The sequence below is a fragment of the Diabrotica undecimpunctata genome, chromosome 8 (genome assembly GCF_040954645.1).
Source record: "Diabrotica undecimpunctata isolate CICGRU chromosome 8, icDiaUnde3, whole genome shotgun sequence".
NCBI lineage: Eukaryota > Metazoa > Arthropoda > Insecta > Coleoptera > Chrysomelidae > Diabrotica > Diabrotica undecimpunctata.
In genome coordinates, this window is record NC_092810.1 from 128,120,975 (window position 1) to 128,148,259 (window position 27,285).

At 32.7% G+C, this 27,285-nt stretch overlaps 1 protein-coding gene across 1 annotated transcript; it reads left to right on the top strand.

The window, feature by feature from the left end:
• On the top strand, positions 1-27,220 carry THG (tRNA-histidine guanylyltransferase). Its single transcript, XM_072541015.1, has 3 exons — positions 1-629; positions 1,434-1,612; positions 15,048-27,220. Exons 1-3 carry the CDS (start codon positions 71-73, stop codon positions 15,216-15,218), a joined length of 909 nt encoding a protein of 302 aa, XP_072397116.1. The 5' UTR covers positions 1-70; the 3' UTR covers positions 15,219-27,220.
• The last annotated feature ends 65 nt before the right edge of the window (positions 27,221-27,285 follow it).

A 27,285-nucleotide genomic window follows, 5' to 3' on the forward strand; every position in this document is an offset into this window, starting at 1 on the left:
TCAAAGTGTGTTTTGATTTCTTACACGTGAGTTTTCGATTGTGTAGTGTGGTACGTGGTACAGTTAGTTAATGCTTTTTAATCGTTTGTTTCCATTTTGTTTTGTTAAAAGAATTCATACTACCGCAATGGCCAACAGTAAATTCGAATACGTAAAAAGTTTTGAAACTGAAGATATTCTACTGCCAAATTGCTGGATCGTTGTCCGAGTTGATGGAAAAGGCTTTCACAAATTTTCAAAAAACCATGAATTCGATAAACCAAATGACGCTGGAGCATTGCGTTTAATGAATAAAGCTGCAACAGTTGTTATGCAAGAATACAAAGACATTGTCATAGCTTATGGCCATAGTGATGAATACTCTTTTGTATTAAGAAAAGAAACTTTCATCTACAATAGAAGAAAAGATAAAATAATGACTTACCTGAATAGTTTATTTACATCAGCCTATGTTTATTTTTGGAAAGACTATTTCCCATCTTTGAAAATGAAATATCCACCTGCATTTGATTCAAGAGTTGTCCTCTATCCTTCTGATGAAAACTTAAGAAATTATCTTAGCTGGAGACAGGCTGATTGCCATATAAACAATCTGTACAATACTGCATTCTGGGCACTTGTGCTTAAGGGTAATAATTATTTTATATTACAAGAATTATTTGTTAAGTTTATGATCTTTATATATACATAAGTGTTTGGATTATAATTTTTTAATTGCACTAAAAGACTAATTTTACATTAATTATAGATATATGTTATATATCTTCAGGTTGAGATCTTCTATTAAAAAGATGTTAGAAACATTGAGAGTAAAAAAAATTTAAATTTGTTCAGACTTTTAAGTCTGGTTCTATATTAGATGATTGTATTTCAATTCACTTTGCTCTTTTAGAAGATCTCCTTGGTTAGGAAAGTAACCCTGTTTTATTTTTTGTTTGTTATTTTTCCAATAAATTATTTTACAAAGTTTTTGGCATGGAATTGAGGGAGTATCCTAATATTGACTTGTTACAAGAGGTGAATTAAGATTATGTACCTGTTTTCTTCTCATTATATGCATTACCTTTGTTATCAGACTTTTTCTAGAATATACAATGCTGTCTAGATTTGTAAGAAAGTTGGTATTTGCATTTTGCATTGATTTTGGTTTATAAAATTGAAAACAATGTGGTGCCTAATTATTTTCAGCAATTTATTAATTTTCATAATACGCACAGACATGATACCAGAAATAAAAATGACATATACTTTTCTAAAATGAATTATAGCATCTTAATGAACTCATTAATATTTAGGGGTTTCAAAAAATTCAATGATTTGCCTAATGAATTACAAGACTGTTTGACAGTTAATTGTTTTAAAGATAAATTAAAGGATTTAAATTGGTTTTTTTAACTTCGCTATAGTAAAATAAATATTGTAAAAATTTTCAGGAGGTTTGTCCAATTCAGAAGCTGAAAAAAAATTGTCTGGTACTATTTCATCTGACAAACACGAAATTTTGTTCAAGCAATTTCAGATTAACTATAATAATGAACCCCTATTGTACAAGAAAGGAACTATTTTACTAAGGAAAACAATTGGGCATCCTTTTCATGGAAAACGAAGACAGGTATGTAATTTAAATTTTTCATAATGGTTGAAGTTATTCCAATCTATATATTCACTATATTAGGAAGTTTTTTTGATTTCGGAGAAATTATTTAGGAGCATAGTTGGTATATAATAATTATTCATTAAATGGTTCTCCTTTTTCTTTTATGATTCTTGAACTTCATGTTAACATGAATTAAAATTACATTAAATTTTTTTTTTAATTCATAACTGCCAAACCGTCACTTACTGAACTGTCAACAATATAGGATCAGCAAAAACATGATGGATTACTTTTATTGTTATCGGTACTTGGACTGTGTACACTTTGCAATGGTATTTTGCTATATAAGTTCGTCTCTAAGGTACTTGACAAGATATACAACTCTGCAGAAATACCAATAGAATGGCTGAAGTCTGAGTGTGTTGCACTTCTGAAAAAACCAGGAGCCAAGAAATGTGAAGAATACTGTACAATAAGCCTCACAGACATAGACATATGAAACACATGATTAGAGGTTCGCAGTACATAAAAAAGAAATTCCTCAAACCACCAAAAAGAACCACCAATGAAGAAAAAATCATGGATGACAAATGAGATTTTAGATATACCGGAGGAGGTGAGATTTCAAAGATAAGGACATGACATTATACAAAAGAATAGACAAAGAAATCAAAAATCAATCAGAATAGCTAAGGATACACAGCTAGAAGAACAATGTATGGAAGTACCGCTATTGTAACATAAACATGATTTATTCAATATGCACAGAACAATTAAAGAAGGTGAAGGACATGACATTATACAAAAGAATAGACAAAGAAATCAAAAATCAATCAGAATAGCTAAGGATACACAGCTAGAAGAACAATGTATGGAAGTACCGCTATTGTAACATAAACATGATTTATTCAATATGCACAGAACAATTAAAGAAGGTGCAGGCTTATACAAGCCAAGAAGAGTTGGGTGTTTGGCAGATAACCAAGGCAAACCCCTATTAAGTGTGAACTGGATGCTAGAAGTAACTTTTATAGATGAAAGGCAGAGTACCATTGAAGACACTGAATGCCAAACAGGACCCTTGATTACAATTGAAGAAGTCGCGTCAGCTATTAGAAAGACTAAAGATGGTAGAGCTGTAGGGCCCTGCAGGTTTTGTACAGAATTCCTTGAAACTTAGGGATGAACAGGGAATAAAATGGATAACAACTATATTTCACAAAAGCTGTTTAAATTTGACCTTCTTTTCTTAAACGCTTTACAAAATCACTTATTCAAAATGCTTTTAAAAGTGATATATGGCAGAAGTAGAATATATGTATTATAAAAAATGGGAAGAACAAGTATCATGGACACAATTTGGATTCTGCGATGCCTTAGACACCCGTGAGGGTCTATTCGCTGTACAAGTGCTTATGCAGAGGTGCAGGAATGTCAATTGTAGTCGATAAAGCGAAAAAAGCTTACCTTAAATACATGTAAATCAAGATACAAGAGGCACATTATAATTACAAGACAATAAAAAAACGAAGCAGATGCACTGAACATTATCTTTGAACAGGCGCTGGGAGCTGGGAGAATTACAGCAAGTCGTATTAGTCAATGGAGTGCGTCTAAACAACATTAAATATGCCGACGACGGAGTAGTTTTTGCAGATATCTCGGATGGTTTACAAACAATAATGTCGGGCATGGGAATATCAGCTTTAACCCTTTCGGTCATGCTTTTTTTTTAGTGTAATTAAAAATATTTGGTTACTAATTCCTACCCACTTATGGTATTCTTATTCTCTTTTGGTAGGAATATTATCATTTTTTTTTATTAAAATAGGGCTCGTTTTTGATGTCGTCAATTGATGACATTGTGACTAACTGGTCACAAACTTATGAAGTATTACATATACTTTTACAACTAAACGGTAGGATAAAAATACATTTATTTACTTAAAAAAAAATTATTAAAATCCTTTGTAAAAGGTATATATCGCCGGCATCATATGAAAATTGCCTAAGTACCAAAATGTAAATTTTATAGGAAGTGAAAAAACAGTTTTTATCTTAGAGTAATTATAATACTTGTAGTTTTTTTTTGGAATCATGTTAGTTTTGAAAAATAATTTCAGGAATGTTAAAAGAAACATCGTTTACTTTTAATTTGGATAATTTAATGGACTTAGGCAAAAATCACACAAAAATTCGTTACATATTTGGACTTACGCAAATTTCATTTAAAAAGAAAACTATTATTTTATTAAAAAAATTTTATTAGTCGCTAAAAAAAAACAAAACGCTAGACATTATAAATCTTTATTAACTAAAAATAAAAATTACGCACAAAAATTAAGCTTAATCATGTTCAAGACTATCATAGAAAGGATGGTAATCTGGTTCCATGGTACTTTTTAGGGATTGAAGATGTTCAAATTTCTCCCGTTTAATTTTTAATTTACCTTGGTAAAGTTTTCGCAGTTTTTCCATGGGAACAATTGAGCATTTCTTATTGAATCTGACGGGAAGGATCTGAAACTCATCGGAATGTTTAATCTTATATTCTATGGATCCGTCTGAATTGTATTTTAATGCTCTAATATTTTGCACGGTAGCGTCACCAGTTTTACCTCCAGGACGAATTGACTTGACCAAGTTGATTTTAGAAAAATCTTTAAAATAAGCATTGTTTAAATATTGTACATCATAAGGTCTTGGGTTTTTTCTCGCATTTTTTATCAAATTAACATAGTCGGCTGGTACATTTATTACCCTTCCTGAAATCTTCCTTTCAATTGTCGAATGCATAGAATCGCATTCCATTTGTGTATGCCCTTTCTCTAAGTCTTTTTGAATAATACAAACATTATTTTCCATTGAAAAATTTAAAAGGGCATTCGATATAGTGTAATTGCCATTCTGTGCACCACAACCGTCACTGTAAAGGATAATAAATTTGTTGTTTGGATCCATGTTTAGTAAGACTTTGGTACATAAAAAAGTGCAAATAATCGTGGCAAAACAGTTCGCCTTTAACTCTCCTTCTCCCTCGTGCCATAAAAAACAGTAACCATCCTTTGTATGAAGATCAAAAATAGTAAAATTGTGAAGAATCAATTTAGTTTTATAATAGAGCGCAGACACGTTTGACTGTGGGCACAATAGAACAGATTGAAGATCCATATTAAAAACTTGATTTAGTGACTCCTTGTCTTTTTCTTTTTCATTACGCGCCTCATCTTTTTTAATTCTGTGTTCTTGATAAACTAACTCTGAAACGTTTTGTGTTCAATATCCTACACAAATATCACATTCGTCTTTTTTGGGACTGAATAAAGACAAATTTGACTCCTCAAAAATATATTTAAATAGGGTCAATCCAGCCGGTTCCGTTTTTCTATCTGTATTTTTGTAAAAGTCATACAGTTCAGCTTTGGTTTTCCAGCGTGGCTCTAGATATAGTTTAGTAGAAGATTTCCGACAATAATGAGACTCTAGCTTTGACAAGCTGTTAAAAAAATCTCTTACTGTTTCTTTTTCTCATCATTTTTTAACTGCTTCTTATTGTCGAAATCATTACTTTTTGTAGTTTCTACTCGATCACTTTTTTTGGTTTCTGGTGAATTGAGGCTTCCACTTAACCAATGAGTAATAGTTCTCATAGACACACCAAGCGTGTTGCAAAACATGGTTTTGCACACCCTTTTTCTTGTCTAGAAAGAAAGAAAAAGAACATTTTCTTCGACTCTCCCCTTCAGATTTTCGGTTTCTGGCTCTTTTGATACTTGAGGCAATCGCTCTTCCACTGACAAATACTTTTTTTTCTTCCCATGTAAATTTCTTCTCCAGAATTTTTGAAATATCTGCTGTCTTTCTTCTTCGCTTAAAATATAACATTTGAAAGTGATTTTTTTCGACGTTCTTTCTTCACACGAACACCTAATTTTTAATTTCCTTTCATGTTTCTACACCACAAATTTATTATCCTTTCTTCCCTTATATGATGCCCCTTCTTGTCTCTTCTTCTTGTTGGTATTGTACTCCCAGTCTTGACTGTCGCTTAATCTGTTTTTCATACTTTTGCGCTCTGCAGCAACATTTTTTTCTGCTTTTGAGCTACTCTCTTTTTCTAATGAGTCATCATTTAACCCAGAATTTTCCTTTTTCGTGGCATTTATATCGATATTGTTTTCAAAACCAGTTGAGTTTCTTATTTCATTTCCATTGTTGCCTTTAGAAACATCGCTAAAGTTTGTACTGCTAGTTATTTATAGTTTCTCTTCATCGCTATTCAAAATATTATCCCGTCTTAGATTGTTTTTGTAGTTAGCCTCTTCAATAGTTACATCGGCTTTGTTTAGAGAATCTATGTCTATAAAGGCATCTAAAATATCAGTGTTATTTAGTTCTAAATTTCCTGGACAAACTCTTCATTGTCCGTTATGTTGGGATCAATATTTTCTTGTAAATCTTCTCTAGATGCATTAAGAGCTTTTTCGGCTTGGATACACTCTTCTTTTAAACTTTTTATTGCATCAGATAAATAATCTGAATTTAAAGAAAAATTGCTAACATCGCTTAAAACAACAACTTTTGGCTCTGATTTTCCAAGGGGTTTATTGATATCAGTAATAACCGTTAGCTTGTTTTTATGTTGGCTTGAGGAAGCACCATCTTTATCTTCACTTATAAGTGTCACTTTGCTTAGTATTTTAAAACTTCTTGAACTGTCATTCATTCTGAAAAAAATATATATATTTAAGTCTGATTTATATTATGTATTTGACGAATATCTAGTAGAGGTGGAAAATTTAGCGATAGAAACCTATAAATATACATAATATTAATAGTATCTCACCTTTAGACGTATCGGAGTCAAACTGTCACTGTCACATTTTATAAAATTCTTCTGTCACAGTGGCAGTTGCCAAACTCATTCGATACGTCTAAAGGTGAAAAACTATCAATAGATTTTTAATTTTGTTTTTAATTTAAGTTTTTATCGCTAAATTTCCCACCTCGACTAGTTTCATCTCGTTTTATTTAACAGATTCTTATGTTTTCCATTTTTTGCGATATTTTGCCGGTTATTAGACGCTCATCACTGTATTATACGAATTTCACTCGTGAATTAAATTCACGGGTGTTAAATAAACCCCCCTCCCCAAGTACTGGATACATAGAAATCAGCCCAAAACATAGGACTTTGGCTTTGTGCATAACTTATCGTATGATATTGAAATTGAATGATCTGGAGGTAGAATATAAAAAAGAACAAAAATGCGTCAGTAAACTCACAATTGGTTCTGTTGTCCCTTTATTTTATTTCTAAAATCACAACACGTGCATGAAACCAACAAATCATTTTAATATGAAAATGGCGTAACTCCATTTGAAATGAAAACTGAAAAATGCCTAAGTCTCATGCCTAATTTTAAGAGAATTTAACAAAAAAAAAAAACACACCCGTATGGAATTTTTTTTTAAAACTTACTTACCAGAACTATTTGACAGCTAATTCCAATTACTGTTTCAATAAAAAATCTTGTTTTTAAACGTATAAATGAAATAATTCTGGATGCACGTTATTAAACCACGTTCACAGTGAAGAATGTGCGGACTTACGCAAAATTCATGTTGCTTCAGATAACGTCGGATTTGGGCAACATTCAAATCCATATCTTGTGGCACCATCTAGTAAGTAATCGCTTAAATATTTTGTAGTGTTATGAAGTTCGAACTGCCTAACAAGATGGCATTAAAATACGGATTTTCTTAAAAAGTGGACTTACGCAATTTTCACATGACGCCGACGATATTTAAAAACCCAAACGGGCTATGTTAGACAAAACGTTTTCGGAATCCATAATTCCATCATCAGTGTCCTAGAAAATTTATAACCACTTAATTAAAAAGAACGTGAAGTTTAAATGTTGACCAAGGTTAATGCAAAGTGTGGTTAATACTTACTAGGAGTACATGAATGTAGCCACTAAATATATGGGTAAAAAACCTGTTAAAAAAATAATTATTTACATTTGGTTTACAGTATTTCTTATAAAATGTTAAGATGTTAAAGTTACCGTTGGATTAGGTAACATGGCGACATATGACTCCACGTTGAAGTTGCTAGTCCTGAGACGGTGTGTCTACGAGGGCTTTATGGAAGCAACTGATTGAAATGACAATGTTGACAAGTTAGGACGGAAGTCGTAACAGAGCAGTCAATATAACTGTATGTGTCTACTTAAGACAAAAGCCAACATTATTTAAAATTGTTAAAGTAAAATAAATTAATATAACAGTATCAACCATCAATGTTGTTGTTTTAAAATTATGTATATAAGATGAAATGTGGAGAGAAAATTATGTGGTTATAGTTGGTTAAATTACTTTAATTAGTTAGGGATTTTAATAAATTTTTTAATATATGGTATACAGCCAACTACAGGAACGTAGATTCCTTGTGGATTTTACTTAAAAAACATGATTTAATGATTATAATATATTAAACAAAATTACGGTTTATGAAATTGTAAAAAATAATTTTTATTTTTTGTCAAACATAGATGTACTTTACATTTTTTACAAAATGGAAAATGGAAATTGGAAAATGCGCTATCGTGTCAAACCTTACATCATCAATAGGTAGGTTTTCCTGGTTCTTTTTCTTTTTTCAACGGTTCTGATTTAGTTCCATTTGACGGGCGCCCTCTTTTTCTAGCTCCTATGCTACATGAAATTTAAGGTTTTGTTTGTATTCAGGAGATCTATTCGAGATCTATGGCACATGTAAACATTCGCAGAGTCCACTTTTTGGACCTAATAAAAGTCCTGTATAAGGAAATCATACAGTCTAGTTTATCAACAAACCATGGACAAACCTCAATGCCCATGCACTCTTTAGAGCCACACAAAACCGAGAGGAGTATGCCAGAATTGTCGCCAACATCCACTAATTGGATAGGGCACCATAAGAAGAAGTTTATCAACGCCACCCATGTTCAAATTATATTTTTGCTCCACTTCTGGTTTTGGAATATTCACATATTCATTCATTGCTTTATTTCACCGGCGGCAGTTATCTACGGATCCGAGGCTCATAAAATTTGATGCCATACAGAATGGTTTATTATCATATCATTTTGTCATAATAATCTCACCATCATGGCTAATTATTTCCTCTATTGATCCACGCACCCTCTCTTTATCAAATGCAAATGGGGACTGTTTGAATCTATCTTTTCAAACAGTGCATGCGGCATAAATAAATTTATGTCTTAAATGTTGCAACAAGTTATAATTTGAAAAGAAATTATCAAAGTAAAGTTAAACATTAAAGACATCAATTCTTTGTGACAATTTCGTAACTACAGCTCCTAAAAGACCAAAAAGTTTTTTTTTTTTCTATTTCATTCCAATCTAACATCGTATGTGTCACAGTGTCCGAGTGTCCACAGTATAGGCATTCATCTATGTCAGCCTTTCCGAACCTAGAGAGGTAGGCCCTAAAACACCCGTGTCCTGTGAGCACCTATGTCAGGAAATAATCCAGTCACCTGTGGCCACAGTCCACCCAATCTCTTATGTTCAGCATTTTCTTATCAGCATTTTCGTCCGCTGTGCCACATCCTATTATTATTTGCACCTATAGAGCGTTTCACGTTAAGAAAATAACATTGCGGAGATAGGGATGTATTTCTTATGGACGATATAGAAGCGCAGCGATGCCGAGATGAACACAAGCACGATACAGGGTTGTATAATTTGTATTTTCGTTTTCACAGACATGAATTAAATTAATGTTTTTTAACGTAATTGACCAAAAGTGCCCATTCGAAACAAGAGATGAAAAGTAGGGAAAATGATTTTAATTAAATAAATAGTATTTACAAAAGATAATTTTATTTTAACTTATTTTAATTATAGTAACGACAGTTTATTTGTTTTTCGGTAAGAATATCATATACCATGAATCATAGAAATCAGTAGAAAATATTGCTTAGTTAAATCATGCACTTTGCCGGCTATTAAAGATTTAAAAGCAAATAAACGGACCGCTTGGAATGCATATATCTAATTACTAATTGCAACTTAAAATAATACGGTGTGCGTATATCAGCGATTTTATGTCGTTCTCTGAGACTACATAATGATATAAAGGCTTTGTGGTTCTTCAGTTGTTATTCTGACTTTACAGTTAAATGTTAATTGAAAATGGAAATTCGAAAAATATATTGACAATCTAGTAAACCGCATTCCTGAGAGTTTTGGCAACACTGATCTCCATAAGCCTAATGTTATTTTCTTAACGTGGAACGCTGTTATAGAAGCTTCCAATATTTGAAAAAAAAACAAAAAAGAAGGGTAAAAAATATAATAATTTGAATTGCGTCGATAGCTTTCATAAAACGCTGTGATTGTGATTATAAACAGAGAAACTGCGTACTAGTTCAACAGGAATTTAACAGATTATATTACGGTACGGGTCGTAAATCTAATTAAGATTGGATGTTGTGAGATAACTACACTGTTGCTATACCATAACATCCTGTAATATTTACTTAAACAAAGTTAAAATTCTTGTGTCATCAATTGATGACACAGTGACTGCAAGGGGGATATGGACAAAACTATAACAATATATCATAAACAACTATAAATATAGTAATAAAAATCCTTTGCATTTATAATATCTAGTCAGCTTGGCTCTTGACTTGACAGTGCAAGTCAGCATTTTTTGGTGAGATACATCTTTTAAATGCTTATAATTCAATAATATTGTAAGTATCTTAAATTAAGTAAAATAATTAATCTGTCAATAAAATAGTCTTTTAAACTGTATTCCTCAACACTCAGTATCTTGTAGATATTATAGCTGTATGTCTGTTACCAGTATAAAAACTTAATTTGTATGTTCTACAGTCATCATTTTTTAAAAGAAAATAAAAAAATGTTTATTGTTATTATGTCTTTAGAAGAAGTACTGTTTACATAAATACTGTAAGAAATGCACATATAATACATATTTACCTATTAAGTTTATGGGCTGACTAAGCTATTTTGTATTTATAGTTAGTCAAGTACCTACCAATAAATTAAAAAATCCAATCATTTCCGGCGACTGCATGCTCTCACGTGTTATTAATCCAAACAGATTTTACTCGATTTGTGAACAGGAGAATTAGTCAAGGGCGCCGAATGAGAGTATTCGCTTGCAGTTAGATTCATCAGAACTTTAATATTTGTTTTTGTTTATATTTTACTTAAATTTAATAATTTTCAAAGCTTAATATATAATTAATTGTAATAATATATTATAACATTTTTTGCTTATATTAGCACTTACATTTAATAATTTTCACAGCTTAATATGTTAGAATATGTTCTAGCAATAATCTTTATACTGCCACTGTTTTTTGTGACTATACCAAAGCTTTTGATTGGGTACATTACATTTTGATAAAAAAACTAAATTTCTACGGAATTCGAGGTATTTCTTTAAATTGGTTCCAATCTTACTTCAGGAATAGGAAACAACTACAAATACTGACTCTAGTCACAAAAGCATTGTATTTGGAGTACCACAAGGTTCACTTGTGACATCACTAACTTAAAAATCGATGGAAAAATATTTCTTTTTGCTGATGATATGATACCAGTATTACCTGGAGGAACTCAAATATTGCAAGTCTTCATGAAATTATAACTTCTGATCTACTTAAAGTAAAAACCTGGTCCGACTTCACTAATTTTGACTTCATATAGGATTTTAAGAATGTCGAGAATTATTGCATGACATTTTAGTTAAATCTGACAGTTGCAGGATCGTAATCGGCTAAATGTGAAAAGGTAATGTGGAATAAAAACTTTAACAATTCAATTTTTTTTTTAATTTACATATTAGAGGTCTCGTCCTGTATATAAATTTTTATTGCGCATTATATTGGAACGGCAGTTTGTCATATATCCTATTCTATACATTCCAAGGAAAGTGCTTAATTAGCTAACATTTATTTATGGATTTATTATTACATATTTAGTACAAACACTATCTTCGATCTGGATATTGTACGGAGTGACGAATTTTTAAAGTATAGACAGTTACGGTGTGGAATGGAAGGACGCAAGGAAGACCATAGGCGTCGAGGTTTTTAATAAATATTTACAGCAATTTTATTAATATTAATATTTATTTTGTGAGTACCTTAAAAATATTTTTAAAATAGAATACAATTTTAAAATTTATTATATTAAATAGTACATTTTACATACAAAAGTAAATGAATTACTATATGTATTATCATTTTCGGGTTCAAGTATAAAAGAATCAAAATAAAATTCACAATAAAATTAAACGGCGTCATCAAATAACACACGTGTGTTTCCAAAGATATCAACAACACAATCAAATTTCATTTTACCCTATTGGTGAAAACTCACGAAAATACTTTTCAAACTGAATTAATAATCAATTTTACATAACTTACTTTTATTCAACATCAGAAATGTCTGAGTCATCGCTATCTGCACCACGTTGAACGACAATGGGTTCCATAATGATATCTACCTGTATACGTTCTTGGGAAATCTTACGAAAATACATTTCAAATTGAATTAATAATCAATTTTACATAACTTACTTTTACTCAACATCAGAAATGTCTGAGTCATCGCTATCTGCACCACGTTGAACGACAATGGGTTCCATAATGATATCTACCTGTATACGTTCTTGGGAAATCTTACGAAAATACATTTCAAATTGAATTAATAATCAATTTTACATAACTTACTTTTACTCAACATCAGAAATGTCGTGAGTATCGCTATCTGCACCGAGTTAAGCGACAATGGGTTCCATAATGATATCTGCCTGTATATCTAAATTCCACATCTTTTCTTCTTCTTTCTGCGTGTGAAAGATGCACTTTTGCCAGTTCTTTGGGGTAACGTTATTTATGGCTTCGTGGAAGAGCACTTTTACATCACATAACTTAAAGGTAGTTTTTCTACTTGCTACCTCCTTTTTTACTTGTGCCCAAATTAGGTCAATAGGAATAAGCTCACAATGGTATGGTGGTAATCGGTGAACAAAAACCCCATCGTTACAAGCCATTTCATCAACAACATATTTTTGAAATTTTTGTTTATGTTGTCGTGCAATATTTAGAAACTTCGGCTTAACCAGAGACTTGTCATACCCAATTTCTTTCCTATCTAGCCATTCACTTATTTCTCCTCTTCGCCAACTTGTTGTTAGAAGCTTTTCTATTTGACAACTATTGTAGAAAGCATTATCTAAAATGATTATTGAGCCAGGTTTAATTTTTGTCAATATAACGAAAACCAGGTTTCAAATTTCTCAGCATCTATGTCCTCGGGATAATCTCCCGATTTTTTGGTTGGCTTGTCGACTGCTTTTAATATTTAAATCGTGCCAAACTTTGTTTACAGTATGACCTTCGTTTAATCAAGTCTCATCTAAATAATAGATTTTTCTTTTTTCACTACAAGATTGGCGAACCCTATTAAGATAATTACGCCATATAACAATCTCACTTTTTTCTAATAAACTGTTTTGTCGACATCGTTTCATATATTTAAAATTCATTAAATAAAGTGTACGCAGTATTATCTCCCGTGAGATTTTTGGTAAAGTGGCATAATTGCCGATTTCCGCAGAAATTTTCTTAACGTTGGAATTTCATTCCTAAAGAAAAATGAATGAATTTTTTGACAAATAATCCTTCGTACTTCATCATCTATTGGTTTTCTCCCCCTTATTTCTTTGTGTTCTTCCTGAACACTTTCTTTGTTTTCTTTTAAAAGTTTATGTATACTACTGTCAGATATTTGCGTTAAGATGCTGCAAAGAGAAACAGCATCCGAAACATTGAATTTTTCTCGTTTCGTAACACCTTGTAGAATATTCATCACAACAATTTTTACCTCTGGAGTTATTCTTAAAGATTAAATACGTGTCCTTAAATATTCAATGCTGCAATACATTTTAACAAAATCAATAATTGAATATTATTAATAAACGTATATGCACTGAACAAATAAATTTAAAAAAATAAATACTACTTACCTTCCAAAGTCTACCGTAAAATACAAAATAATTTATAAATAAACACAAAAACACACACTTCACAATCCGGTATATAATTTAGCTATAAGAAACACACTTATAAAAATAAATAACAAAGTATTTCCGTTTGCCAATGTGACACGCCAGAGACTAATCCTAAACTGATAGCAAGAGAGAAATTGAACCTTTTGTAGACATGTGTTTTGAAAATTTCCGACAATTCTCTGCGTACTTTCGAAGAACCGGTAATTTTAGAGGCTCAGGGAGGAAGTTTACAGTTCAGTTCAATGTCTTACTAAGCGGCATATATAACCTAACATAAATAAAGAAATTTTAAGAAATGTATATGAATTAAATTTTGCCGCTGTGGTACGTTGTAGTCCAATAGTAAAGATGACTCACTTTTTATTATTTCCAGTTCGCACTATGTATATCTACACATATGCGAGCTGAACTGTTTGCGAACTGCTCGTGAGCTGTTCGCGAAGAGTTCGTTGAAAATATGTTTAAGTTCAGACTATCCAATACCCTAAGTATCTAATAACAAACCGAGAATTAATTTACTTCGTTATTCTAAACATTTCGTTATTTTGTTTACATTATCTGTTATTAATTTCTCTCGTTACTTTTGAATAAGCCGCGCTCGTTCAGCAATTTTGTTTAACCGAATGATCTCATCGCACACTTAGCAGAAACAATTTATAGTCTCGAACACCGTCCAAATTTAACTGCGAACATTCTTTGTGTTCGTCCCAAAAACCGACAGGCCGCGGTTCCTGACGAGCAACGAACGAACAGCTCGCAAGCGGTTCGTCCCGTTCCCGTCGTACACGTACAAATTAACGAATATAGCGTTCACAAACGGTTCGCGAACAGTTCTGCTCGCATATGTGTACCCGCCTTTATATATTTTTGTAAGCTTTGTCCATAAAATTGTACAATTTTCAGTGACAATAAAGCATATTTCTATTCTCTATTCTACTCTATGTTTATTCAAGGGAGATTACCATTACTCTCACTATGACTGCTGTTCTCACCTGTTACAGATACCCTGCATGGCAACATAGGGTTTAGTAGGTTTACATTGCCATGCAGGGTTTCTGTTAAATAGTTAAACATCACAACATATTTTCAAAAATATTGTAACTTTTTAAGGGATATTTAGTGGCTTGACTCATTTATACCTGGTAATAATACACTGACAATGGACTTTTTAGTCCGAAAACGTTCTGTGATGTAGCCCGAAAGGGTCTTTTTAATTATATACCTTTTATAAAGGGTTTTTAAATAAAACTTTTTATATTTATGGTATACAGCCAACTACAGTAATTTCATTTTCGTTGTGGGCTATAACTTATGTTGTTTTAGGTAATATTTCCTTTTCATGAAGATCTTATTCAGCCAGCTTTCTGGGAGAAGCACACTAATATATTACTAGGAGAAGTCAGCCAGTATTATGAATATCCTTCTAAAGAAAAGCTACCAAATTTAGTTTTGCAGCAGTTACACTTATGTGATAAAATAGAAGAGGAAAACTAATAAAAGCAGATCCTAGGGTTTGACTGTGATTTCTCTGGTGCATTGAAATGAAATTTGTATACTACTATCATATTATGGAAACATCATTTCTTATGAAGTTTACTACGGTTCTTTATAATCTTTTTTTATACTTGCAGTGTGTTCGCATAAAAGTTTCGTTCACATTGATAAAACTTTTATCAGTGGTCTATTCTACTTGATCCAAATTATTTCAATCGCATTGAGTTTGCAAGTATCTTTCTGATTTCATATTCCTGATTAGCTCGCCTACTACATACCTTTTATTACATTTTGCGATTAAAATAAAAATTCAAAAACAGGAGGTCAATATTAAATTTTACAAAATTTTGTAATTCGAAGGCCCAATATAGTTACTTAACAATGATTCTTAATAATTTTCATCGCCTGAACTAAAACATTTTCATGATTTATAAACGTGTTTTACTAGTTGATGAATCCGTTATCAACATTACTCCAGCTATCATAGTTTATTTTTTAAATTTATATAAAAGTAAAAAAACAAAGAGATATTACGCCCTGGGTAGGATCCCAACCTGTGAAGATGGAGCTTAATCGATTTCAAGAGTCCATTTCCTTTACCACTTCAACACCGCAATTTTGTGTAAAATGCATTATAATGCACACTACAGTATGCGATCAAATTATTAGAGCTACCCCATAAAATTTTACTTTTTGTTTATAAATTGTATTTTATTGAGCTATAAAACATATTTTTGTGCTTAAGTCTATTTTATTGTGATTTAGAACCTTATTAAGTTTACAAATATTAAAAAAGAAATGAGTAAATACATGAAAACACTTAAAATTAAACCGTAAGTCTAATACTTGGTAATGTTACCCTTTGCAGCAATAGCTACCTGGCACCTTCTTGTCATACTTTCTATGCATTTCTGGTAATTTTGTTGAATTCTTCCACTACTCTGCCATATTGCTATTACGCGGTTGATTAATTTACGCTTTGTAGCTATAATTTCATTAGAAATTTCTTTCTTCATAAGCTTCCAAAGATTTTCTATTGGATTCAGATCTGGCGAATTGCCAAGCCACACGAGCACCTTTATCTGGTTGTCAGCAAGTAATTTTGTAACTGTTTTTGCCTTGTGGCAAGACTTCGAGTCATGCATAAACGTGAATCTTTAATTCGGGAACCACACCTGGACTTGAAGAAGCATTTTGCTTGCAGTACTTTCAAATACTGGTCCTGTCTCACTGTTCCTTCGATAATGTAGAGTCTACTAGTTCCTTTACTGGTGATAGACCACATTGACTTTATGAGACCACATCATGATGCTTATGGGGTGCTTTACCGTCCATACAATAAAATCCGCGTTGTATTTTCCCCCAGGTCTTCTCATAAATTCAGTTCTATTCATGAAGATCTGCACGGTAGATTCGTCCAAAAAACAAACCTGGAATATTATTAATATTTTAGAATCGTGTACAAATTGATCAACTGTAAACTATATAAAAGAAAAACAATGTTAAGTAATGTTATTTACCTGATTTCAATCATCAATGGTCCAATGTTTATGATCTTTAGCCTTTTTTTCTTCATGGCTGGTGTGAGTAGCGGCTTTTTTGCAGGACGACAGTTTGAAAACCCCAGATCCTTTATTCGCCGACTAGCTGCCATTGGTAAAATATTAATGCCAGACTCGTGCATCATTTTCATTAAGATCTTTCGAGGTTGTTTTCTGTTTGCCAAGACAATATCTCGAATTTTTCGTTCATCTCCTGGTCTTGTAATTGTTTTCGACCACATTTTTGTTTGCGCCGTGAGATCAAATCCATATTTTCGTTAAGTTTTTTCTCTATACGGTCCACAGCTGCCCTTGAAACTTTTAAAATTGATGCTATTTTTCTATTGGAGTGATTAGTGTTCAATAATAAAGTTTTTACTTCGACCATTTTGCTTTTGGCTTTTGCCATGATGTTCTGGTACCACTGGTGTAACGAACATGCAGTGTTTGCTAAATTCACAAAAAATAGTAAACGACTGTTAGAATATCACTAGAGAGTAATGGAAGCTATTTATTATAACTCTAAACATCAAGAACACAAAATAATATGAACATGAGTTACAAGCTAGGATGGATAGCACTGACAAACAATGGCATCTGAGTCACGTATTGCTACGCCCACTGTGTTGCCACTTTTGCCAAACTATTTATTGTACTTTTATAAAGTGTACCAAGATAATCAAATGGAAACAAATGCATTAATATATTATACAGCTCAATTATGTACCCTTTTTGTAAAAAAAATTAATTTTACTAGGTGGCTCTAATAATTTGATCACTCACTGTATCTAACTATCATAATTTTCGAGAAAATGATATTTTTCTAGTTTTCTAGTAAGAAGTTTCGATTTCGTGATTTTCCTTCACTTAACTTTTAATGCTGGATCCTGATACATTAGATACAGAAAAACTAGATTATGATTCAGTATTAAAAGTTACGTGAAGGAAAATCATGAATCTGAAAGTTTCTGTTAGACAACTAAAAAAATCTCAATTACTCGGACACTATGATACCTAATTATTGTGTTTATGAACCATTGTACGTTAGGCTGCGGTGTCCGAATGGTTGAGATGATCTTGAAATTCATTGAGCTTTACCGGCAGATTGTCGAATCCGTTTTAAATTAATCTCCTTAGTTTTTATTTTTATATACAATTAAAAATCATTTCAATTACTTCAAACGATGAAAATTATTTAAAATCAAACAAAATAACGATTTTTCATTACAAAAGAGACACTTATTCAAATTTGTTGATTTAATGAATGCTATTCTTCAATCGTCAATAAATAATTTATCTTTTATATTATGTCCCTACCTCCTGTATTTTCTGTAATTTTGGGTACATTTGATTTTATATACGGTGACGAAACTATGAAATCTTACTTTTAGTCATTTCACATAAGCCATTTTGTTCGTCTAATATTTTGTTAAACACATGCAAGAGTTTTGGTTCAATTAATTGTCTTCTAAATCGTGTCTGGCCTACTATATCACATTAAGTCTCTATTTCCGTTGAATAGGAAGTAATATATTTTATTTTCTTTACTGGACTATCAGTATAGAACTATGATGAATATGAACTAAATGATCTGATGGATTATTTACTATTAGATAATATAACAATTTACTTTTCACATGTTGCAGTGAAGTATACTCTAATTCCATCTATATCAAGTTTTTGACTTAAGGAACCTTGTCTTTGTCTTGTTTTACACTAATTCCCATCTTTGTGTCAATCCATCATTCAGACTGATGACTTAAGCTTATGGAATAAGCTTTAGCATAATGTTATAGTAGGCTCTAAACAATGCTCTATATATAGAGCATTATTTATTTTGTTACAATTACCAGAGGCATGTTTGTTTTTTATGTTAAAAAGTTCTTACGTTTGATATAGTTTTTAAGAATATAATGAACAATTTTCCATGTATTAATCTTTAGTCTTACTTGTGTCAAAGCGAACACATATATTATAATTTTTCAGTTTGACAATAATGACCCTATGATGTAGCATTTACGTAAATAATTGCATACAGGTATAAAATTCGAAAAACGTATAGCAGATTACAGTTGTCAAAACGGATTCTGTAAAAACGGTACGATATGTCATGCAGTGGCGTAACTAGTCTGACTGCGTCCCAATGCAAGTATTCCTCGTGCGCCCCTATTCCTAGACGTGTCAGTTATACATACCATAGATTTAAACCGTTCGTTTAACTGTGAAATAAGAATATCAACAGCTCTCAAAAATACCTTAACTTTAACCCTTTCAGTCATGACTTTTTGTTTTTATAGATAAAAATTTTTTAATGTGCACTATGAAATAATTGATTTTTTAAAGATTTTTGTAGCAAAAAAATAAAATACCTTAGTTGACAGCTGACATATTTATAAAATGTGCTACCCGTAGTACACTGTGAGCCAAAGGTAAAACAAAATAATTTAAGCATGTTTTATTTGAATGTATTAAAATTTCTTTTACATTACGTTGAGTAGCGGTACAATAAAAAAAAAATTTGTTTTTTTTTTTATACATAGATGTACTTTACATTTAATGCAAAAAATGTGTGCTTTGCGAAGTGACACTTTCAGAAAATTCTGCCTCCAAATCATTTACTTGACTGTTAATATCATTATCATTACCTAAAATTAACTTATCAGATAAGCAAAAATAACTAATTGATGATCTTACCGATAATTCCATTCCGAACTCTTCCACATCAGAAAGTCCAGCCTCTATCAACTCATACAGTTCTTTTTCACTCAATGGCTTATTTTTGTTATATTTATGTACTATCTGTAGTACATAGAAAAATACGTTGTGTTTACGATAAAAAAAGATGTATTGGTTAATAATTAATATTTAAGTCAATAAAACAAAGTACAAAACTTATAACAAAAATTAAAACTTACCTTTCAATCGTTTTTACTGCAAAAATGTCATCCGAAAATTAGGAAATAAAAAAAGCAACCGTTTCTCAGGACACGAGGTTGTAAACTGGTACTAAAACTTTTAGAACTACAAACGTCGTTATTGGCTACCATTTTACTAAATGGGTAAATCTGCTATTAAGCTATAGATGGCACCACGCAGCATAAATCGTTCATTTAGCATTACAAAAGTGCACTTCTAGTCGGTGTACTATATATAGTACGCCATGAGCGAAAGGGTTAAAGCAATGCACAGGATCACTAAACTCATAGCCACTAGAAAGTTCGTCAAAAAAGTATTTACTTTTCTTTTGCGTTTGGAGGTCATTGAGGGATCAATATTCCACTTGGCAGCTAACTTTCTGGCTTGGTCCATGACATCGTCGAATTCTCCTCGCAGTTTGCTCACAGTCTTTAGACATTTCTGAAGGAGATTCTTTGCATCGGATCTCTGTATTTTCTTGTACTGTACTACTTACGCCAGTAGCTGGTGTAGATGGAGCGATATATGTAATATTTAAATCAGCAGGCTTACTCACGTTGTGGTGGATTTCTGAATTTTGGTTATCGGCAAGAAAATTCAATGCGACGATCTCTTCTGTCGTGGATATTTTACCCCAACGCTCACATTCACTCTCACTAACACCATCGTCACCTGATTGACTTTTAAAAGTATCAGAAAATCCCGTTTTTTTTTAAACATGTTAATCTTTGGTAGTTTTTTTCACTTTTTCATCTTCTTGTTTTTTCCTTTTTCGAACTCGTCACTACTAGGTATTTTTCTTTTATTTCCGTCCATTTTGTTCAGTATATCATAACGAATTCCACCAAAACGCACAAATAAACGGTCCATTTATTTGCGCCTCCTAAGGCCTGCGGCCCAATGCACCACATTGGTTGCATTGGTGTTAGTATTGTTATGGCTAAATTTACGTAGAAATGTCATTTAGCTTGCAGCGAGAGAGCAACTTAACCCAACTTTAAGGCTTGTATTTAATCCAAATAAAGTGTTTTTAATCTTTTATTTTATTAAAGTTCACAGTATCAGAAATTACAGTTTTCATATCTCAATTTTTCCGATGTTTTGTTAGGACTATCATCTACTTAATTGGACTTAATAGCAAATTCCTATCACAATCGTGCATTTTTTTAAACTCTCTTGGTTTTGCTTTGCCAGTCAGAACTTTTTTATCCGTTTTTTAAAAGTTCAAAATTAACTCTAATTGTTTTCCTGTTTTTTAATGGAAGCCAAAAAAAAAAAATTAAGAAACGAGAAGATAGAAAGAAATAAGTAGTTGAAAATAACATAACCTAACTAAGAGCCAAAACAGCATGTAATTTTGACAGTCTAAAAATTACGTTTACAGAAGGTAAATTACATATCAAAGTAGGCAACCAGCTCTACTTGCATTATATATCATACCGATTTGAAAATGTTTACATAAATGTGTTAAAATTTAAGTTTACACCATGTAATTATTGTACATAGATGATACGTGATATTGGTCATTGGCTAAGAATGACGACATAGTGTTTTAAAGACCCATTACTTCAGCAGAAGATACTGGTTTGGTACCTTTTTGAAGTGTTTCAATATAAATTTGAATTGTTTATGGTTATTATGCTTTTTGGTGTATACAATACAGCCAAAATTCAACGTAACAACAGTCATGGGTATTTTAAGTGACTGATACAGTTCTGGAATTATATTTTTGTAATGGCCTTCAGTACCATTGTCGCCCTCGTTTAAATTGCCCCCCGTCTTCGAAATTTTGCTCTTTGAGCACCATTCTCTGCACAAAAATATATATACACACATAGCAGCTATGTCGGGACTGTACAGATTCAGCATGCCAGTCGACCAGTCGCTTAAAATCCTTTTCAGATATATGGGAGTATCATACTTTAATTTTCCAAATGCTGCCCAGGTAAGACTTATTCCTCTTTAATCTCATGTGTTTGATTATCCCTTTCGATGCCTATCTCATGCTCCAATTACTTACACCTAGTTACTTGAGTGATGTTAATGTTATTTATTTGTAGAGGGCCAGAATTAGTCACTAGATTTGTCGTGAACTACATAGATTTTTGAAATATTTATTTTTAAACCGACTTGTTTAGATGATTTTTCGAATTATTTGAACGTATATTGTCCTTCCTGGATATATGAAATCAATACAACATCGTCCGCAAAACATACGTGATTTAACATTTTTCTACCGATGATGATCTCAGCTGATCTCCATTCCATTCTATGTTATTAAGCATATCTTGCATGTCTCACACGTCCGATATTTTCCGATGTTGTGCTGCGAGGTCGACCTAAACTAGAGTCACGTTAATAGAGAGCTTTAATAGAGATACATTTTTAAACCGATTAAAGCATACTTTCATCTGTGTTGTTGCTACATTCATCTTCAAATATCTTTTGTAGCAAGTTGAATAGTTTCTGCATAACTTTTTTCGGATTTAAAAGCAAAAAAACGCAAATTCATTACTCGCGATAACAAAAGGACGTCAAGTATTTTGTTTTGGGGATATTTAGTTTTAAACCAATTTCTCTGCAGGTTCTTTCCAGTTTGATTTCGCCTGTCATCTCCTATTCTATTAAAACTATGTCATCAGCACAACTCTTATCCCTTTAGGATTCAAATTTAGGGTTTTAAAAGGACGTTTTAGGGCAGTTATAAAAATTTTTGGCGATAGTTTGTCTCCATGTCTAATTCTTGACGAATGTTCTCTTTAAATTCGACTATTTTTGCTGCATTTACGTAGAGTCGTCTTTTAAGGAAACCTCAAAAAGAATGAGCCCATTGGAATGACAGTGGCTTTCATCAGAGAAGAAAATGTGGTCAAAGTTGCCGAAACGTTCAAACATTGTATCGGCGAAGAACTTTCTCAAAAATTAAATCATTTCATCTTAATTGTTGTACTAACTGTATCTTAAAGGGGTGCAGTTTTTTAACTCCAAGTTCTATGTTTGGGGTCACAGACACGTTTACTTGAGCCACGGCCTCTTTGTCCCTATAAAATAACATTTGAACACCGACATTGCTTTGTTACTTTATGTGACTGATAATGCGATGTAACTGGATATCGAGTATCGACATAAGCTTCATTGTTTTTGTAAAAATGTTTTATTGGTTCATTGTGAGTAAATTTCCAACAAGCGAGTGAGTGGCCCCGCTTGGTATCCCCGCTACCCTGTAAAAGTTTAAGGCTCACCATGTATTGTAAGCTAAAAGCCTTTCGCTCCATTTTCCGGTGAAAAAAACAAATGTCTACAAGAGGCCTAGTATCACTAATTGACGTTACAATAACATCTAGAATTTCTTAATGGCCTAAAATGTCCGAATATAAAGACGATACTGGAAAAATGTTCATTTTATATTGATGTTCTAAGTTTAGTTTCAAGATAAAAACACAGTTTATTTTCGTTATATTTATTAGCCATGTGTTTCGTTATTCTAATATAGTGTATAAATATTATAATAATGTTTAAGAACAAAACCAGCTAAAACATATTTTCATTCATTGAGAAGACGTTTTCAATATTTTTAATGCGATGTTAAAGTTTTGTAATTTCTTTTTGATACGAATAAAGTTTTATGAAAACAATTTGGCTTATTTGAATATTTAATGTTGATTGCTACATCCATGTGGTGGTTGAGGAGACATATTCTTCGTTGACGTGAAAGAGACCCGGGTTCGAATTCCACCGGTGAGAAAAACTTTAAATCTAAACACTTAGTACGATGTCGAATGGACATAAAATCGGAAGTTAATAATGCAAAAAATATGTTTTTCATTGCAACACAATAAATTTAATTTCTGGAATTGTTTCGCAAGGCGATAACGGTTGGGATGTTTTCTGGACTGCTCATTGTTGATTGATCGTCAGAATAATTTCATTGTAAATCATGTGAACTGGACAGTTCCGAAAACGCAACAGCGGAAAAATAACAGATGATGAAGGCAATCTTGCCATAACCAAAGAAGATAAAAAGAAAGTATGGGAAGAATACTTGGAGAAACTCTTCCCCGACCTTAGAACAATACAAGAACCCACCATTAAAGAAAGTTCAGGTCCCGAAATCTTCCAGAAAAAATAAGGGCAGCCGTCAGACAAATGAAGGATGGAAAGGCACCGGGACTTGATGAAATTCCTGCAGAACTGCTGAAGCTATTAGATGCAGAACATTTAAAAAGAATAACTGAAATATTTAATAAAATATACAAGGCAGAAAAAATACAAGTAAAGTGGCTCAAATCTTTGTACCACCAGTACCATTACCCAAAAAACCAGGAGCAAAAGTTTGTGAAGACTATAGGACTATAAGCCTAATGAGTCATATGCTAAAGCTGTTTTTAAAAGTCATCCACAAAAGAATTTGCCGGAAATGCGAGGAATAAGTTGCGCTACAAGAAAGCTTTCGATAGAGTCAGACATAAACAAATGATAGAGATTGACGGAACAGACCTAAAAATAATAGCTAACCTGTATTGTAATCAATCAGCGGTGCTCCAAATAAATCGAGAATATACAGATCAGGTCAAAATCTTAAGGGGGGTATAATTTTACCACTGATATTCAAACTGGACTCGGAGCACATTTTTGAAGATATATTGATAGAGGTGATGAAGGCATCTCAATAAATGGAGTCAAGCTCAATAACCTGCGGTATGCAAATGATACAATAATGTTTTAGAATGCCACAGAAGGGCTGCAAAACTTAATGAACAAAATAATGAAAACAAGTAGAACATATGGACTGGATATAAACACCAGCAAAACCAAGCTAATGATCATCAGCAAGGAAAACATAACTGGAGCAAATCTGTACGTGAACCAAATAGAATTGAACGTGTCTCACAGTACAACTACTTGGGAACTATAATCAATGAGTCGTGTGACAATATCCAAGAGATTAAATGTCGCATCAGAAAGGCAAAAAGTGCATTTTGACTATGAGCTCTGTGTTCAAGAGCCATGACCTCACCATAGAAACAAAAATAAGGCTCCTTAAATGTTACGTGTACTCAGTGTTCTGTACCGAGTAGAAACGTAGACATTGAAGGGGGAAACTCTATCAAAACTTCAGGCTTCTGAGGTATGCTTATACAGAAGGATCCTGAAGATACTGGAAAGAAAGTCACCAATGACGAAGTATTACGGAGGATGGACACAACCGCAGATTTGATCAACATCGTGGAGGGCCGTAAGCTGCAGTACTTAGGACATGAGAAATGAAGGCAGATATGAGCTACTTCAATGCATTTTGCAAGCTCAAATTGAAGAAAAAAGGCCCCAGGACGAAAAAGAATATCCTGGCTTGCTAACCTGAGAGCATGGTATATAAAGACCTCAACACATCTATTCCGTATAGCAACCAACAAAGTCATCAGAGCCAGAATGATCGCCAACGTTAAAAACGGACAGGCACCCTAAGAAGAAGAATAATAATCAATATTGGTATCAACTTTTTTATTGGAACACATTATTATATTAAATAAGACTGTCTAAGAATACAAAAAAAGTTGGTAAAGAATGAAGATCTATGTTGAGCAGTGGACGTTCAATGTTAGATGATTAAGGATGGATTTAATTCTGCCACTACTTGTCTTTTCCGCACTGCATAAGCAGAGCTAAGAAGCATATCCCCAGGCGATACAGAAAAAAATACGCATATATCCCTGGATGGAGTAATACCAGTGAACATCTTGAGGAGTTCCTTGAAAACGGAAATCATGAGATTGACATTAGCTTCCTGAAAAATTTGTCAATCGCCCTTCTCAAACTTGGAGGCACCAATAAACCTGAACGTCAAACGATGACTCACACTAAACTCCGTTGCCTCACACGCTGCTTAATGTCTAGACAACAAAGAGACCGCAAACACACGCCCATACATAAATACCCACACATAAAGTAAGAAAGAACTGAAGTCGCTTAAAATACCTCTATAAGATCGGATGACTGAATATTCTCCATCATTCACAAAGGAAAAGATCGCGATTGTAGACCTAAAACCCAAAAAAAAGCACCTGGCTTTAACGAAATTCTTCCAGAATTCGTGATACACTGAAAAATATGGACAAACGTGGCTTGTTCTATTTTTGTTCGATATACTTAATAAGCGTAGAATCACTGACAAAATGAAAGGAGTAAACATAAAATACTCATACCTGGTAGACCAGTAAACTACCCAAAAAGCTATCGGTCAATTACCCTATTTAGTATTTTATATAAACTTCTTTAATAGAGACTGCTATACTATAATCGCTCCTTGCATACTCAACATAATTTCCATAGAACTGTCAGGGTTCCGTCCCAATCGCAGCTATTCCGATCAAGTCAGTTACAACCTAGATTGAAGTGGGGTTTCAAAGAAAGAAAAAATCCATTTTTCTTCGTAGCTTTATCGGCGACTTACAACACGTTCTGGACACTGGATCCCATGCTTAACTACAGAACGTTACAAGTGATAATGGGAAATTCCAAAAGTGAAGTGAAGAAATTGAGTAATGGACTTTTCAAGGGCTCTACCACCTCCCATGCACGATTCTTTCATAGGGATTTTCTGTTGGTATAAACGAATGAAGGTAGGTATAGCTTATTTAAATAAGTTTAATTTCTGTTTAGACAAAAAGATACCCCAAAACCTTCGAACCAAAGTGTTCGATTCTTGTATCCTTCCCGTTCTCACTTACGGAGCTCAAACCTGGACATTCACAAAAAAGAACATGGACAAGATTCGAAAAACTCAGCGAGCCATGGAACGACAGATGCTTGGTATCTCACTAATAGATCGGCAAACGAACGAAGCAATCCGGAACAAAACAAAAATAAAGGACGCCGCGAAACAAGCAGCTAAATTAAAATGGAAATGGGCTGGACACAACGAACGTCTCGAAGATGGTAGATGGAACAAAGAAGTCGGAAACTGGCGACCGTACGATGCGAAGAGACCAAGAGGAAGACCTCAAATGCGCTGGAGCGACGATATCAAAAGAGTCGCAGGACCAATGTGGAAACGCCTAGCACACAACAGGGATGAATGGCGAGAAATGGGAGAGGCCTTTATTCGACAATTCGGATAGAAAAAGGGCTAAAAAAAAAAAAAAAAAAAAAATTTCTGTTTGTGAACATAACTTCTTTGTTTGTACAGTTTCTTGTTATCTTTTTTCTTTTTAAATATTATAATTTGAAGATGTCTATATCAGATTACATACGATAAATAAAAAATTTTTCAGTTTTCTTTTGCGAATTTATCGTTTTTAAAGAGCGTTTTGAAGAGTTGTAGAAGTCCTTACTATTTCTTAGGGTATTCTATCCATCCCGGACTTTGTCAACCAATGCAATGCGAACTGTGTTCATTACATTGCAAAATAATTTGGTTGACGTTGTTTCACCCTATTTTCAGGGAGTTGACATTCCAGTACATTGTCTGTGATTGCCTAGTTAAATGTCACATCATATACTCATTATCTTTCTTTATAGTACCTATCTTTACGTCTTGACTTTTTTTATTAACTCGATTAAATACTGAATAATCTCTTTAAATTGTTCTTAAACATTATTTCTTCCTAACT